The 17,354-nt window shown below is 39.0% G+C and overlaps 1 protein-coding gene across 1 annotated transcript in view; it reads right to left on the bottom strand.

The window, feature by feature from the left end:
* Positions 1-6,203: 6,203 nt before the first annotated feature.
* SACK1E (scaffolding CK1 anchoring protein E) overlaps positions 6,204-17,354 on the bottom strand; it is a 28,685-nt gene continuing 17,534 nt past the window's right edge. Inside the window, exons 5-6 of the mRNA XM_087945163.1 lie at positions 13,479-14,091; positions 6,204-6,877 (exon numbers count right to left, since the gene is read on the bottom strand). Of these exons, the coding sequence (XP_087801289.1) occupies positions 6,638-6,877; positions 13,479-14,091 (853 nt within the window). The 3' untranslated portion in view covers positions 6,204-6,637. The remainder of the gene's footprint in view (positions 6,878-13,478; positions 14,092-17,354) is intronic.

The raw sequence follows: 17,354 nt of genomic DNA, 5'->3' as shown, positions 1-17,354 counted from the left end.
AAGTATATAACAGTGCTACAACCCCAATTACTTCTTTAAATTAATTACAATATTTCAATTAATATTACCTTAAATATATAGGAATTTAAATTCTAATTAATATTTTTATATATACATATATACATATATACATATATACATATATATATATATATATACATATATATATATATATATATATACACACATATATACATATATACATATATACATATACATATACATATACATATACATATACATATACATATATATACATACATACATACATACATACATACATACATACATACATATATATATATATATATATATATATATATATATATATATATATATATATATATAATGTTTTCTGAGGTTCTCGCTGGTATTTGTATGTGGCTCTTTGGTTATTCGGGTTTTCTCCCGCGTGAAGATTGGAAGTATCTAGGCAACGTTTCGATAAAGTCTCATTCATCATCTTCAGGCTTCTGTCTTCAGCTCTGTGCTTCTCAGAGAAGCACAGAGCTGAAGACAGAAGCCTGAAGATGATGAATGAGACTTCATCAAACGTTGCCTAGATACTTCCAATCTTACGCTGGAGAAAACCCGAATAACCAAAGATCCATATATATATATATATATATATATATATATATATATATATATATCAATAATTCACAGTATTTAATATAAGGAGGGTAGGAGAGAGAGAGAGAGGAAAGAACAATTAATTATCTCATCTTTATATAAATCAATATATTAAAGTCATTAATCTATAGTCAATCAAATATGTGTAATGAGTAAAAGAAGAGAAAGATATAAAGATATAAAATATACTCTGAAGGGATTAAATATTACCTACTTAAGTTAATACCTATTTCCAAATAACCAATCAATCTTGTTTTCTTATTAATTAAATATATACTTTAAGTAAATAGAAAGTGAGATTATACCGTTCCAATCACTTTTGAGGGGAAAAAGAAAAAAGAAAAAAAAAGAGAGCAAAATAAACACTCAGTGAAGAGAGGATTTACAATCTCCTTTTTTCCTAATGTTTCCTTAATAATCCAATTATATCCAGAAATAGGTTCAAGTCTTAATTCTCAGTTCTCAATTCTCAGTTCGGTCTGGTACCTCTGCCGATTCACTCTGCTCTTCCTGTCACAATGTCTGCCTCCACGAAATGCACTGTCACTCCTCTGATCATTTACAAAGGTCTCAAAGTTTCACAGTTCTTCTCCACTGTAGAATATTCTCTGCGATATATTCTGTGACTAGAAATACAAAACTTTCTTCACTCTTCTTTCCTTTCCTTTCCACTTCCTTTTTAAAAACAATTTCCCACTTTATCCAGAGCTATGGGTAAACAGCTCAATCTTGCTGCCACTTTCCACTTTCCCCCTTTCGCTCTGGCACTTCACAGACCTGTCAATTACCTTTTGATTTATCCGTTAGTTATAATCCAACACCGATTCTTTTGGACCTCTTTCCTGGACTCCAAATTCGATCTCCTCTCTCCGCTTCCTTCTCAAAGTTGTTTCGTCGCGTCTTTGGGCCAGCCTAGCTGTCTGGCTTCTTTTGCCCTATTCTTCGGGCTCCCTTCTTCACCTCCGGGATTGCACTTCCCATTTGGCTCCAAGAGTTCTTCCTCACTTGAGTGATCCCACCAGGATCTAACTTCGCCTCGAACGGCTGCCCACGAGCAAAAACCCTGATGTAGGAGAACAGATCAAGATTCTCCTACCTCGCCATGCCGCAATGTCACCGGAAATCCCTCAAGTAGTTTTTAAAGCTGTTTTCTTCCCTTGCCAATGTCACTCTTTTGTGTCTAGATAATGCAGACATCATTGCATTGCTGAAAGATATTCTGACCCCATTCCCTTTGGGTCTGCGATTGAACAAGCTAGAGGCCATGATGTGGGATAAATATAAGATCCAATTGACTAAGCTAAGCGTGGACCAAGGTTACAGGAACAGCCTTCAGTTGTTAGAAGCAATGCCTGAGATCATCCTCAGATTCCGCAAGAGGCCTTTCCGATGCCTTGTACAGCTGGATCCAGGTTAGTCTCTATATATTTAGCTGGGATCTTTGGGCTTTTTATTCAAGGATTTTATGTCTCATTTGAGATTAGAATTCCCCAGTTAGAAGTTCAGATAACATCTCAATTAGATATTGAGGTCATTTTAAATAATTTGACCCCAGTTTAATATTAGCCTTTGCCAATCTATCTCCTTCCAGATTTGTGGGACAAACTCTCTAATTTTAGGTAGTGGTGTTCCATATCATGGCAAAGCACCACCATGGTAAAGGAAGAAATATGGCTGGTGTAATAAACTTCAGGTCACACATTATGATGTAAAAAGTCTTAGGCTGGGTAATTCCTGTCAGTTCTCCATTAAGTTGGTGAGTGATCCAATCAGATTTAGTGAAGCAGGAAAATTGGACTTATTCTGGAGCCTTTGACTATCTAATTATTTATCTCCCTTGCCTCTTTTGTAGATGGTGACAAAGTTTCATACCGATTATTTCATCAGAACAGTTACATCCAGAAAAAAACGGTGATATTGCAAGATCCCCGAGAGTGTTCATCATAAAAAGAATCTTGCTCAAATCTTAGATTTAATCTCACGGTGAAGGTGGTTTAATCTCAAATTGAAAGTGGTTTAATTTCAAGGTGAAGTTACTCTTGAAAATGAATCCAACCTATAGAGGGCACAATATCCTTATTTTTGTAAGGTCTTGTAAAAAAATGCAATGTTAACCTAACATTCTGATGTTTGGTGTTAATAGCTAAATGAGATTGTATTAAAAGAAGCTTCGGAAATTAGTTCCTCAGACCGGAGCAGGCTAAATGTCTATTTGATTAGAATGAGGCATAAGAGATATCATGAATTATTCAAACCTTTATAACATTAGCATTTCTTTTGTGCTGCTTAAGAAGGGGCACCTGGCATGTGTTCACCTACAGGGTTCTTAGAAAAGAGTAATAAAAATTGTATTCTGCATTACATAGCATCCTTTTTATGAATTTATGTGTGTTGGTAAATCAATCAATCAATGAATGGATATGTGCAGGTGAGACAGCATGACTGGTGGTGCCAAGGACAATACCCGTAAGCATATTGATGTCTCCAGCTTTAAAACCTATGGAAAGTGAAGTATTTACATTCATTGCAGCTTTTCTTCCAGGGAGCAATAGAAGGCAAATTAGAATGTAATGAGAGATTGCAGAATGATCTCCAGTAGATGGCCAAGTGGTCTAATTTCCATTCCATTCTAGGCTGCTAAAGTGAATCTCTCTGTCTGAAAAACACTACAAACATAATTCTTGTATTCAAAGTAACCCCTGACCTGAGCATGCACACAAAGGCTATTTCTTCATCTAAAAGATGGTTGACAGACAGGGTTTAAGCAGAAAGAAAAGTAGCTTGAAATTTGAGGCCTGTGTTGTAGAAATACCAACAAGAAAAGGCTCTCTTTGTTGGACTTTCTCTGCAAGGATTACAGACTCTTGGGATGAGTTTTAGTAAGCATAAATCTATTTCCTAAAATTGCTGTTTGATATAATCGCATTCCCTTTCTTTGCACTCAAGAATCTCCATTGTGTATTTTCCAGTTATTTTAAAACACTAGTCAGTCAGGAACACTGGAGCTTTCTTAATAGAATATAAAATATAATAGATTTGTATCAAACTTCCAATTTAATTACCTCGTTCTTTTGCTCCCTCATTCTCTTTTTAGTTGGATTCAAATACTTATTAATCTGTTTTCCATCTTCATTGAGTCAATGAACAAAATAGTAAAGGAAGTTTTATTGATCCATAAAGAAAGGCATCTAAAATATCTTAACTAACATAAACCCTGCATTAGGGCCAATCAGATGTTGCAAAATGATTAACATAATTTGAAGTATTAACCGAAAGCCAACATGGATTTGTCAAAAACAGATTATGCCAGACTAATCTTATTACATTATTTGACAAAGTGACAAAATTAGTGGTCCAGAGGAATGCTGTGGATATAATTTACTTGGACTTCAGTAAGGCATTTGATAAAGTAGACCATAGCTTACTACTTGATAAAATAGAAACGTGTGGGTTAGACAGCATCACCACCAGATGGATTTGTAACTGGCTGACCAACTGCATGTACTCAATGTGTAGTACTCAATGGAACTGCATCTTAATGGAGTGCAGTGCGTGCAGTGCGATACCCCAAAGCTCTGTTTTAGGCCCAGTACTCTTCAACATCTTCATCAATGATTTGAGGGAATAGATGGGGAACTCATCAAATTTGCAGATGACACAAACTAGCAGGAATAGCCAACACTCCAGAAGATAGGCTTAAGATTCAAAAGGATCTTGACTTGGGCGTTAACTAAATGAAATTCAATGGTGAAAAAAGTAAGGTTCTACATTTAGTCAAGAAAAACAGAATGCTTTTTGTTTGTGGTACCTTGCTCAATAGTAGTTGCTGTGAAAAGGATCTTGGAGTCCTAGTGGACAATCATTTAAATATGAGCCAGCAGTGTGCTGCAGCTGCCAAAAATCCCAACACAATTCTAGGCTGCATAAACAGAGCAATAGAATGAAGATCACATGAAGTATTAATACCATTTTATAATGCCTTGGTAAAGCCACACTTGGAATACTGCATCCAGTTTTAGTTGCCATGATGTGAAAAAGGTGTTGAGGCTCTAGAAAGAGTGCAGAGAAGAGCAACAAAGATGAATAGGGGAGTGGAGGCTAAAACATATAAAGAACAGTTGCTGGAAATGGGTATGTCTAGTTTGATGAAAAGAAGGACTAGTGGTGTCATGATAGCAGTATTCCAATATCTCAGGTTGCCACAAAGAAAGGGGAGTCAAGCTATTCACCAAAGCACCTGAGGGTAGGACAAAAAGCAATGGGTGGAGACTAATCAAGGAGAGAAGCAACCTAGAACTAAGGATAAATTTTCTGGCAGGGAGAACAATTAATGGAACGACTTGCCTCCAGAAGTTGTGAATGCTCCAACACTGGAGATTAATCCTGTTATTCTATTCAAGTGTTTCATTCTTGTGCAAAGAAGGGATGAGGTTAAAAACAAATGTAATCTTGTCTCTAGATCTATGTATTATCTCAGAATTATAGAGAGTCCATTAAGGACAACCAAGCAGCAATTCTTTGCTCAGGGAAAAAATCCAAAATTAAAACATCCCTGACAAGAGGTTATCAAGTTCCCCTTGAATAGGGGTTCATTGTTGTATTTCACATCCTGTTAGGGTGTTTTCCTAGCAATTAAATTGGAATTTGCCTTCTTGTAACTGAAGGCACATCCCACACTTTGAAGAGGCAAAAAACAGATTGTGAGTTTCCTCAGACATTGTCACATTCCTCCTCAGTCACAACCATCTCTTCTCAAAGCTAAATGTATTCAGGTATCTCAGTCTGATGCTTCCCAGAACAATCTCTGTAGTTATCCTATTGTTTTGCCTTAGCATTTTTTTTGGCTAGAATTTAAGATGATCACATCAACTGTGGTTTTGAAATGGAAGGTCATGCCACTCCCATAAGACATTGGACTGTGGTACAATTAAGTCTTCCCTGCAAACACATCAAGGGAAGCTGGAAACTTATGGTGTGATGAAATGAGATGCTCAAGGATTGGGATTTGGGAGCAGGGCTGAAGAGTTGCAGAGAACCTGAAAGCTTTGCTCCAGGGGGATCTGCAAGGTATGGTCAAAGGGTCAAGATGGTAGACTCAATGATGCAATCAAAGCTCTGCCCATGTTGTGTTGTGGCTGCCATCTTGACTTTGTTGACCATAAACTGGGAACATTCCTGCTTTGCTCCCTGTATATACTCTATAATAGTGTTCGATGGACTTTAAAGCAGATTGCAAGGGGACTAGGAGGTCTTTCTCTTCCATTTCCATTAAATATTTATGGAAAGATATGTTTTTCTTCTATTTATTGGTTTTACCCAGAATCACTGGGTTTTTTTCTCTTTTTATTCCATTTGTGTCCTGAGATTTATAAAACGCGCTCCATCACTCCTCTCCAAATGCATTCCCCCAGAAACCAGTGAAGTTCAACATACTGACTCTGATCCCTTAAATCTCATTCTACTTTCTGCCTGCCTTCAATTAAATCCCATACCTTGATAGGAGAAGAGAGTTTAAAATACAATCTAAGGTAGATAAAGCAACTTCCTCTTTTTAATTCCAAACACAGGAATGCATGTGAAACTTCTGTTTTTATTAATGTGTAGAGGGGAAAGGTGGCTTAATATTGATTCAGGGTGTTTCAGCAGCTTCACCCCAAATGGTTGAATAGATGATAATCCTTCTGAGATGCATGCTGATTTCTACATCTTCCTGCCCCATTAAAAAAATTGTTCAGCTTGCTTGTTTGGCTATACAAACATTTGTCATTGTATAAACAGGAAGCAAGTTTGGGGCTTAATTTTGCAATGGCATCATAGGAAAGGTCATTAGATTAAAAAAAAAAATCTGTAGCAGAATGTGTCAGGAATTCCATCTTGTAATCAAGCTTTCATTCTTCCTTGCAGTTGAAGTAATCATATCTAATGCTTCCAGTTGCATTTGGGTTAACCTCAGATATCTCTCCCCACCCTCCACCTCCAATTGCCTCAGAACTTCAAAAGTAGTTCAAAATCTTGGCGGATGCCCATACTGAGGATTTGGCGGATGTCCCCAAGTCCTGGCTAGACCTATATTGGGAGGCTTATGGTAAAGTTGTCCTTGTAGTCTTCCTAGGGGTATGTAACCAGGGGACGGATTCATGCGCCCATGGACCATGTAAAAAGGCATTCTTGCTTCTTCTGGGACATGGCCAGATTCTCGATGTTTCATCAATTCCTTTGCTGGTGTAGCTTGATAGCCCCATTTCTATGAAAAAGAAAAGAAACAACATAATCAGATTTAAAACCAATGTTTGGGTCTATGTCTATAACAATGTTCCTCAACCTTGGCAAATTTAAGATGTGTGGACTTCAATTCCCAGAATCCTCCAGTTGGGGGAATTCTGGGAGTTGAAGTCCACACATCTTAAATTTGCCAAGGTTGAGGAACAGTATCATAGGCCCCTTTGGGTTTTAATAACACACTATTGTATAATTGCCTAAATTGCGCTGAAGTAAAACATGCAGGTAATCCTCAACTTATAAACACAATTGGGACCAGAATTTTGGTTTCTAAACAAGGTGGTTGTTAAATGAATTGCATCTAATCTTATGACCTTTTTTGTCATGGCTGTTAAGTGCATCATTGCAGTTGTTAAGTGAACCATGTAGTTGTTAAGTGAATCCAGATTCCCCCATTGACTTTGCTTGTCAGAAGTCAACTGGGAAAGTTCCAAATGGTGATTGTGTCATCCTAGGATGCGGCAACTGTCTTAAATACATGCTAGTTGCCAAGTGCCCAAATTTTGAGTACGTGATCATGCGGATGCAACAATGGTCATAAGTGTGAGTAGAAGTTGTAGTTACTTTTTCCAGTGTCGTAACTTTGAACGGTCACTAAATGACTGATTGTAAGTCAAGGATTACCTGTAGGTGCCTGAGTCTGTTTATCATACTAACTTTAACTAAGTTAACATTAAACATATGAGAATCAAATTTAGACAAACATTGAAATTCTCATTATTGTCAGAAGCCTGGCCAATGAAAAATAGCATGGATGCTTCTATGTTCTTCCCTGTAACTATTACCACTAAAAACATAATGATCAACTCTTAGATTCTAATGGTTATCTATTCATTATTCTAACTTATTATTTAGGTTTGTTATTCTAATAAATTCTCGGCAGCCCACTGACTATAGCTACTGCGAAGCATTGTCATCAAACGCTGCTAATAGCTGACAGAACAGCAGCTCCTCAACATGTGCAAAGTATATCTTAGCAACTTGCTTTTACAGATCTGGTGGGGTTACAGGGCTGGGTTTCCAGATCAGCCCGAGGAAGCAGATAATCTGTCTTCCCCATCTTCACTCATTACTGCTGCATTATGGCACAAAGGGATACAAAACTCCTTACCTGTTGAATGCTGCCTACCACACAACCTTCAAAGTACAGGGGGAAGTGGCAACTCTAGGTTTTGTCATACTCTGGTTTTCCTGGTTCAATCTGGGTGTAGCCTTGATCAATATTGACCAAAGGTGCTATGCTGTCTATATCTATTGGTTGAAGGTGGAGGCTGGAGAAAGGCAATATTATTAGATATCATTTTTTTCTGTAGGCACTTCTCAGAATTGAGCCTTCAGAGTGGTTTCTGGAGCAATTAGGGTACCCAAATTAACAAAGGCACTCCATTGTGAAGTTTGAATACCACCATCTGGCTTTTTGTGGTTACGAAGGCAAAATTCTTCAACCTCAGCAACTTTAAGATGGGTGGATGTCAATTCCCAGAATTCCCCAGCCAGCCATGCCATCTTGTAAGACAATACATGAGCCCAGCTAGGGTTCTATATAAAAGATATACCAGACCATATCCCCATGACCCTGGACATCCTTCTAATCTGTGGAGTTCAATTCCCAGAATTCTTTCTGTGGCCATGATGGCTGAGGAATTATGGGAAATTAAATCCCCACTTATGGAGGGTCTAGGACAACTCGCTACAGTACATGACAAACTACTCCTAAAACTAAAATCTTACAGTATCTCTGGACACCTGCATAACTGGATAGAAGCATTCCTGTCAAACAGACAACAAATGGTCAAAATTGGGAGCATCCTATCAAATTCTGTACCTGTCAACAGTGGTGTCCCCCAAGGCAGTGTTCTAGGATCAACTCTCTTCATACTCTACATAAATGACCTCTGTGATCATATCAATACTGCTACCCTTCAAAAAGACCTTGACTATGTATCAGAATGGTCAATCAAATGGCAACTTCAAATCTCAACAAATAAATGCTCTATCTTACATATTGGCAAAAAAAATCAGAAAATAAAATACAGGCTGAATAGTCAAGACCTTGTTGATGATCCAAGCTCTGTAAAGGACTTTGGAATACTCATCTCTAATGATCTAAGTGCTAGAGCCCACTGTAACTACATAGCCAAAAAGGCATTAAGAGTTGTTAACCTAATCCTACATAGCTTTTTCTCTGGTAATATCACCTACTAACTAGAGCATACAAAACATTTGCTAGACCAATGCTCGAATACAACTAATCAGTCTGGAACCCACATTACGTATCTGATGTTAATACAGTTGAGAAAGTCCAGAAATATTTCACGAGAAGAGTTCTCCACTCTACTCGTTGCAGAATATCTTATGCCACCAGACTCGAAATTCTAGACCTAGAAAACCTAGAACTAAGCTGCCTTCGGTCCGATCTAAGTATAGTATATAAAAGCATACATTGCAATGTCCTACCAGTCAATGAATACTTCAGCTTCAACCATAACAACACTAGAGCAAACAATAGATACAAACTCAAGGTTAATCGCACCAAACTTGATTGCAGGAAATACAGCTTCAGCAACAGAGTGGTCAATGTCTGGAATACTCTTCCTGACTCTGTGGTTTTTTCCCCAAACCCCAAAAACTTTAACCTTAGACTGTCTACTATTGACCTTACCCCTTTCCTAAGAGGTCTGTAGGGGGCGTGCATAAGTGTACCAATGTGCCTACCGTCCCTGTCCTATTCTTTCTTTTTTTTTCTTTTTCTTATATGTATCGATGTATTCATAACTATGTTTTTACTTATACCTATTATCTTGTAAGCAATTGACAAATAAAAATAAATAAAATAAAATAAATAAAAATAAACTTGTCAAGGCCTTCTTGCCATAGTCTTTTCACCGTCACCAACCTGTCTCAACCATCATGCTACAGTCACCTCGCTGTAGCCAATTTGTCCTGGATAATTCCATGTGAGATAATGCAACAAATGTTATCCACCACTGTTTCTTCGACATTATTTCCATTTTTCTCAATGGAAATAATGTCGAAGAAACAGTGGTGGATAACATTTATTGCACTGAGTTATCCCATGTGGAATTGTCCCACAGCGAATTGTTCCGCGGCAAGAGGGCTGTGGCGAGATGGCGAAGGTGGATTGGCTCTGGCAAAATGGCTGCAGGGAATTGGCTGTGGCAAGATGGCTGCGGCAAATTGCTGTGGTGAGTTGTCCCATTCCAAATTCTGGATTCTGTCTAGCCTAAGAAAAGCTGGTGTATAATAAAGCAACCCTGTTTTCTATGTGTAGCATCCCCCAAACCCACCCATGAGGTAATTGGCCTGCCCCTCAAATAATAGCAAAAGAAGACAATGACCTATAGAAGTATAGAGTATTATTAAAACAACTTTGTTATACATTGTCTAGCTCAGGGGTGTCAAACTCAATTTCATCAGGGTTGTATTTGACTCGGGGGGTGGGGGTGGAGGGGTGTCACCAGGGTGGGCGTGGCCTGCATGTCACTCGTGTTGGGGTGCCTGTGGTGGCCCAAGCACTCTGCCAGTGAAAATGGGCTCCTGAGCTCCATTTTTGGCTGCGACGGCCTTCCTGCAACCCTCTGCCAGCAAAAACAGATCTCAGGGGAGGGGGAACGCATGGCCCTCACAGGCTCCAGGGCAAGTTTCCAGGGCAGCCCCATGAGCCGTATCTAAGTACACCATGGGCCAAATCCAGCCTTGAGTTTGACACCCCTGGTCTAGCTGTTCAAAGCACTCTTTGTATAAAACACTGTTATCCCTGTTGTATTATAGTTCGGCTAGTAGCTGGAAAAGGTCTTTCTCCAATTTTGTCTCTCCAGGCATCCTAGATTAGAACATTTCAGACTTTTTCAATCTGTAAAACCTGTTAAAAGTTTCCCAAAACTCCAATCAAGGCAAAAGTTTAGTGATCCAAAATGATCTCTCCTCTCTCTTCCTTTCGTTTTAGAATACAGTTCAAAAACCCAAAACTATTCATTGAGAAATACCCCTCTATAGAGGGATAATATTCAGTTACAACAACATAATATGTAGGTATTGGATTTTGAATACGTAAACATGATCCACTGATGCTAAATATTTATCCTCATCTGAGGCCTGTGCTTACAGGAAAGATGCCAAATTCTGTGCTTCTAAAATAAGAATACCTAATCACTTGCCAGTTTTAAATAATTAACTTAGCTTGATTAGGAGGTAGGAACATAAATGGGAAGGGGGAGGTAGTTAGTGGGGATGTCTAGCTGCATGAAAATATCTCAGGTTGGCCTGATTCACACAACATACAAGGCTAAAATGTGGTTGGCCCAGAAACCGTCTACACCCAGCCAGTTCATTAAAAGATGGTTAAGGAGATCGTGGCTTAGTATGTGGTGTAAACATAGCCACTAAGAAATCAATATCCCCATCTCTTTCTTTCTGTGTGTTTTAAGGTAATAATACTGTTTAAAATTCACCAATCATATTTGGTACCTTTAATTCATGTCTTTAAAGTGGGGAAATATGGTCCTGGTATGTGTGGAGTGATAATTTGGTTTTCACAATAATCGGAACTCCTGACAACACAACACCCCTAAATTTGATTTTTGCAGCAGCTGGAATGCCTCAAGAAACACCGAATGTTGGTGCGACCACAGATGGAATTTACAAACAGCCAAGCCTTTTCTTCTATACACATCCAGAATTCATGGGGAAAGCAAAACCAGAAAACATAATTACTGCTCTTTTCAGGGTCTTCCATTTGACCTTCTGAACAAACCAGGATTAGGCAGCACTGAAATTATTGGTTCCTATGGAAACCTAAATTACAAGAGATATTTGGATTCCTGGGGAGTTGAGAGTTTAAACTGCGAAGGAGAGGGGAATACGCAGAAAATCAAATGTGCTTTATGGAAAAAAGAGTGGGGGAGGAAGGCATAAGCCATATTTTTCTCTGGAAACTGATTCATGCATCATTTTATGAACAACATGATAACGACACTACAATCACATTTGCCACGTAATTTGAAGAACATGGATCTGTGTCAACCAGAATAACTGAATTGGAAAGAACCTTGGAGACTCTATACGACTCTGGTCAAATGGTTGTCCAATCTCTTCTTAAAAACCTCCAGTGATGGAGCCACCACAACTTCCAGAGACAGCCTTTTCCATTAGTTAATTGTTCTCACTGATAGGAAATTTCTCCTTAGTTCTACATTGCTTCTCTCCCTGATTAGTTTCTATCCATTGCTTCTTGTTGTGCCCTCAGGTGCTTTGGAGAATAGATTGACCCCCCTCTTCTTAGATATTGGAAGACTGCTATCATGTCATCTCTAGTCCTTTTCACTAGACTAGACATACCAAATTCCTGCAACTGTTCTTAATATGTTTTAGGCTCCAGGCCCCTAATCATCTCCGTTGCTCTTCTCTGCACTTTTTCCAGAGTCTCAACATCTTTTTTATAATGTGATGACCAAGACAGTGGCTACATTCGCTTATCTAAGCTATGGTTATAAAACATAATGCAGTGTATATATAACATGTTAAAGCCATGATTTCCAATCTGCAATGGATAGGTTTGCACAGTATTTATGAGTGTATGGAATGGTGGCTTGACAGCTTGGGAGCCCCCCCCCCCGAGTGACACAAGTGAAGCCAACAGGGGTGAAAAGAATACAATCCCGTTTCTTTCCACCTTTTCAGAGTGTAAACTGCCACCCGCTTCTGTTTTTATTCTTCCCCTCTTGAGTGAAATCAGGGTGAGCCATTGATGCCGTCATTGTTTTTGAATTGGCAGAAGTGAAAATGATAACAACTTGTCTTCCAACTGCTTTGGTGAGGATTGTGAAGTGGAAATGGGGCCAGGGGACAATTTGGTTTATTTACTCAGAGGTCCCAAAGTCCAGTGTCCATGATCTGGATGATCATGGTTGTCCCAAAAGTGCTTTTTGAAAAGCGACTGGGCTTCTTTGTGTTTTTTTTCTTGACAGCATCTCACTTCTCATTCAAAAAGCTTTCACAGGTCTCACTCAGACTGAAGAAGATATTTGGATGAGAAGGTTTTCAAGAAAAAACCCCAAAAATTCCAGTTGCCTTTTGAAAAGCACCTTTGGGAAACAGTATGGTAACTAAATCAAATTATCCCCTTGCCCTATTTCCACTGTAAAAAGCACTGTGAAGTGGTATACAAGTCTAAGTGCTCTTGCTCTTGCTATCTAAGGTGGGTGACTTCAACTCCTATAATCCTGGGAATTGAAGTCCATCCATCTTAAGGTTGCCAAGGTTGCCAAGTATTGCTGTACTCCGAAGAAACCAGTATTTCTCAAACTCGACAGTTTTAAGACCTGTGGATTTTGGTTCCCAGAATTGAGATCCACGTGTCTTTGTAGCCTGCAATACTGCATTCTAACCACTGCGCCACCGTAGCTCTTAAAGTAGCTCAGGTTGAGAGACATTGAATTACAAACTTGGTTGACAGGGCACAGGGTTGAATGCAGTTGCCTCATTGCAGGCTAGAGTATTTGGCAAACATATTTGTAGCCTTAGGAGGAAAAATCAGCACTACTTACTTTAGCTTCCTCAGCAGAGTCTATGCCGTTTCGTCCCCAGCCTATTGTGCCAGACCCAGACAGCTGGCTCAAACAGCTGAGGTCCCATAAGGACTTACTAGGGCGAGCCCCGGTAGTCTTGGCAGTGGAGAGTCGGTTTCGTTGGACGTTCCTGTAGATATCGCTAAGAGCACTGGGTCCATCAGGAGGTCCCTGCTGGCCCCCTCCAGAATAGTCCACACCCCGCCATGCTGCAAGCTGATTTCGGAGAGATGGTTTGGGAGCAGGGGCAGGCAACATGGGATCTTCAGCAGTAGCTGGCGAAGCTAACACAAGTTCCCACGCACCAGCCTGGCTCTTGGCCACAGGTTGGGGGGCCACCGAACGTCGCTCTGCAATTCGATTGGACAGCTGCACTCCATCCAACACACTGATGTATGGAGTCACATCTGGCCCATTGGTGCTAGGTAGAGGTGCCGCAGAAGCAACCTCGAGGTGAGGGGTCGTCTCCAGAGCTGGCAGGGGGCAGGAAGCTGCGTACAGAGTGCGAAATTCATGGTCAAACACTTTGGTCACTTCTCCCGTAAGGCGAGTGACCAGGTGGCGGTTCAAGCGAGCATCAGTCCAGGTGAAGCTGTTGGGGAAAAAAGAGAATTTTTGACTATGCATTTTAGCCACTTCAGTTTCTGAACTTTCTCATGGAAATACAAGAATAGCTAAACAATTGCTAAACAAATGGTTGTAAGTAGAAAACTAGCTTCATCTAGACTGATTTTGCCCTATCAAAATCATTGCTGTCCAAAGAGATAATAGATAAATATAGAGATGGAAAAGGCATACACGAAAAAAAATATAATTAAGAGAGCATGACAGGAAATTTATCAAATTATGCATGGTACCTCATAAGCTGATTCTTTTTCTCCAGTCACATCAGAGCACTCACTGGAATGATTAAGCAATAGATTCAAGACGAGACAAAGAAATTTTGTGCATGCAAGAAATTCATTTGTAGGATGTATGCCATCATTTGTGGTAATACTGCAGTATTTTTGATTAAGATTGATGGGGTTTTGTCTTCAAGGGCTTAGAACTCCCCTCAGTTTTAATATTGAAAGTAAATTTTTATGACCAAAATACACTTAGCTCTTTTTCACCTAGCTCTGGTCAACCACTCATTGAATTTCAGTAAGATAGAACACAGATCTGACAGATTGAAGTTAGTACGTTCCTACACTAGATGGCTTTTAAATACAATCTTACAAATTCAGCACAATTAAATGAAGCCTCCATGGTCTCTGGCAGTATACCTGTCCTTTGGCATGACCTGCAATACATCTGACCTAAAACTAATGGGCATTAGTCATTTTTTAAAAAAACATGCTTTTTAAAGTTGGCATCCTCCAGCCATTAATTTTCCTTAGCAATTTTTGATGGAATGCTTTTAATTTTGATTTTGAAATCTTAAGATTTGACAGACTTATAAACCACTTCAAGATTCTTTGCAATAAGCAAGAATATAAAAAATACTTCTAATAAATAAACTATAAATAAATAAACCTTTCAACCCCAGTTGCTTGGAGACAACAATCTGGTTACTGTGCTGCCATGCTGGGAAATGTTCACAAAGCATGATATTTGCCACTGTGGGAAACAGGATCTGGCAAAGTTCATCTTGCATTTTCTGAGAGGGATAGGTCAAGCAAACATACTGATATAGTCCTATCATTTTACTGTTAATCTGTTTACGATCAAGGTTCTCTGCTTAAGCTTAAGTGTATTGTGTGAACGCATCCATTCAGTTATGTTGAAAAAGGATGCATTCGTCCATTTCTTGGTTTGCCCTGTACGGTAACCACAAATTGAAGTACAAACAATCCAGAAAAACAAACAAACCAGGATAACAGCAGTGCAAATGCAACTCAAAATCTTTAAGTGGCCCAGTTATTCAAGTCAGGTATATAACGTTTACTGATGCATTTCCCAATCTGGATCTTCTGTATGAAGTATTAGCAGAAAGCAGTTGGGACTGCTGAATGGTAGGGTGGATTAAGTCAGATTCAATTTGTTAGAATTGGATGAAGTTTAGACTTAAGAGACAAGCTTGTCCCACCTTTTATCCCAAGACAAAATCCGCAAGGAAAGATGTTTCTGTAGCCGTATTATAAAGCCACATCTGACCAAACCGTAACAATCTTACTCCACCACAGGAGCACCTATTACCTCATGAAGGAGGGAGAGTCACTGTCAGCCCTCTCTGACCATTAAAACAATTTCTCCCAATGTTCAGTCAAAATCTATTATTTGACTTCTATTTATTGCTTATAAGTAATAGCCTTAATCATTGAGGATCAATGGAGATTAGCTTTGAAGGCCATCTGCTGAGGGACTAGTGGATTTCTTTGTGAAATTGTTAGACCACTGTGAGAACTGACTGCTGGAATAGATGGCAAAGCGTCCAATCCAATAAGGCCCTGCTTGTACTCTTTCACTCTTAATCCTGATCTCCACAATGACAAAAAATGCACTGTGGGTTTACTAGGGGCAATTTGGCTTTTTGACCCAGTGATGTATCGCTAAATCACCAACTGTTGATCTGGTGAGATCGGGAGCAGCCATCTTGGTTAATATCACATTCACAACTGTCGCCTCCCCCCCAAACATTTTAGGAAAAGAGAGGAAACAAGGACAAAATTCACACAGATATATAGGGGCAAAAGAGCGGAGAGTCTGTTTTACCTAAAAAAGGAAAAACCTAAGACAAAACAAATCTGAGCTGCCACACTGGGAAAAATCTTCATTTTATGGGGTCACTTTAGCTTTCTATCTCTGCCAGAAGCTCAGAGACAGGACTGATTTCTTCTAAGTTAGATTACAAAGGAAAAAAGAGATGAGTCACTCAGTAACTAATCTTGCATATTTTAGAAGGGGTTGCTCTCAGTCTTAACTCAGAAACAAATGGGCTACTATGTCGAGATGAAATTCAAGGGTATCTACAGAAAGATGTTTTTAAAAAATCATGACAAGCAAACCCTTATCCTAAAGCACTATTTTGACTTTTTTTTTTTTTTTAACCGTCACTGCAGACACCCCAGCTGACATCTTAGGCCTTTGACTTGATAAGTGTGATGTGAATGTTTCATTTTCTGAGGTAGTCCTTCAGATACTTGAAAACAGCTGATGTGGCCCCTGCTGTTGTTTAATCTTCAGCTCTCTGGGCTAAACATAACCTATTCTAAGTATTTCGTTTCTGTCCGTTGAGCATTTCTTTTGACACAGATACATTTAGTTAGAGGAAGTGTTTTTTTAAAGGAAATTTCTCAAGATGTAATAGACAGATAGCAATCCCGTTTTGCTAGTTTTCGTACAGATTTCCCATGTCTAAGCCCTACTGCCATAACGTTCCCTCTTTAACCAAGATGTAAGAAGAAATAAAAAGCCTTTGGCATCTCTTGCTTGCAGTTTAAAAATCACCATAATGTTTTATTCACATTGTAAAAGCCTAAAACATGCAGAAAAGAACTTTAGCACTACAAAGGCCTACATTTACAGACCAAAGATTTAGTGAGAAATTCCTGTTTCAGCAATAACAGGAAATAATGAGCTGAATGTGCAGATATAAAATAAGGTTTATTTCAGAGGAAGTAACAATCATATAGGCAGAATTCCAAGGGAAGGCATGGCTAATTGCACATTCACTACTCAAACTGAATTTTGTATTTCAGAACAAAATTTCTTCTAGAAAGAGAATGGGTTTGACTTCCTGATTAGATCTTGTTAGGAGAACTTTGATATTTCCACAAAAATACAATAATACCGTGTTTCTCATATAATAAGGCTGGGTCTTATTTTTTTTTGAGCCCCGAAAAAAATGGCTAGGCTGTCTTTTCGGGTGATTTA

Source organism: Notechis scutatus, chromosome Z (assembly GCF_049901735.1).
Source record: "Notechis scutatus isolate UNSWTSFEM ecotype Mainland chromosome Z, rNotScu1.2, whole genome shotgun sequence".
NCBI lineage: Eukaryota > Metazoa > Chordata > Lepidosauria > Squamata > Elapidae > Notechis > Notechis scutatus.
The sequence above is the reverse complement of the archived record's forward strand: the minus strand, read 5'-3'. Positions and strand labels throughout refer to the sequence as shown.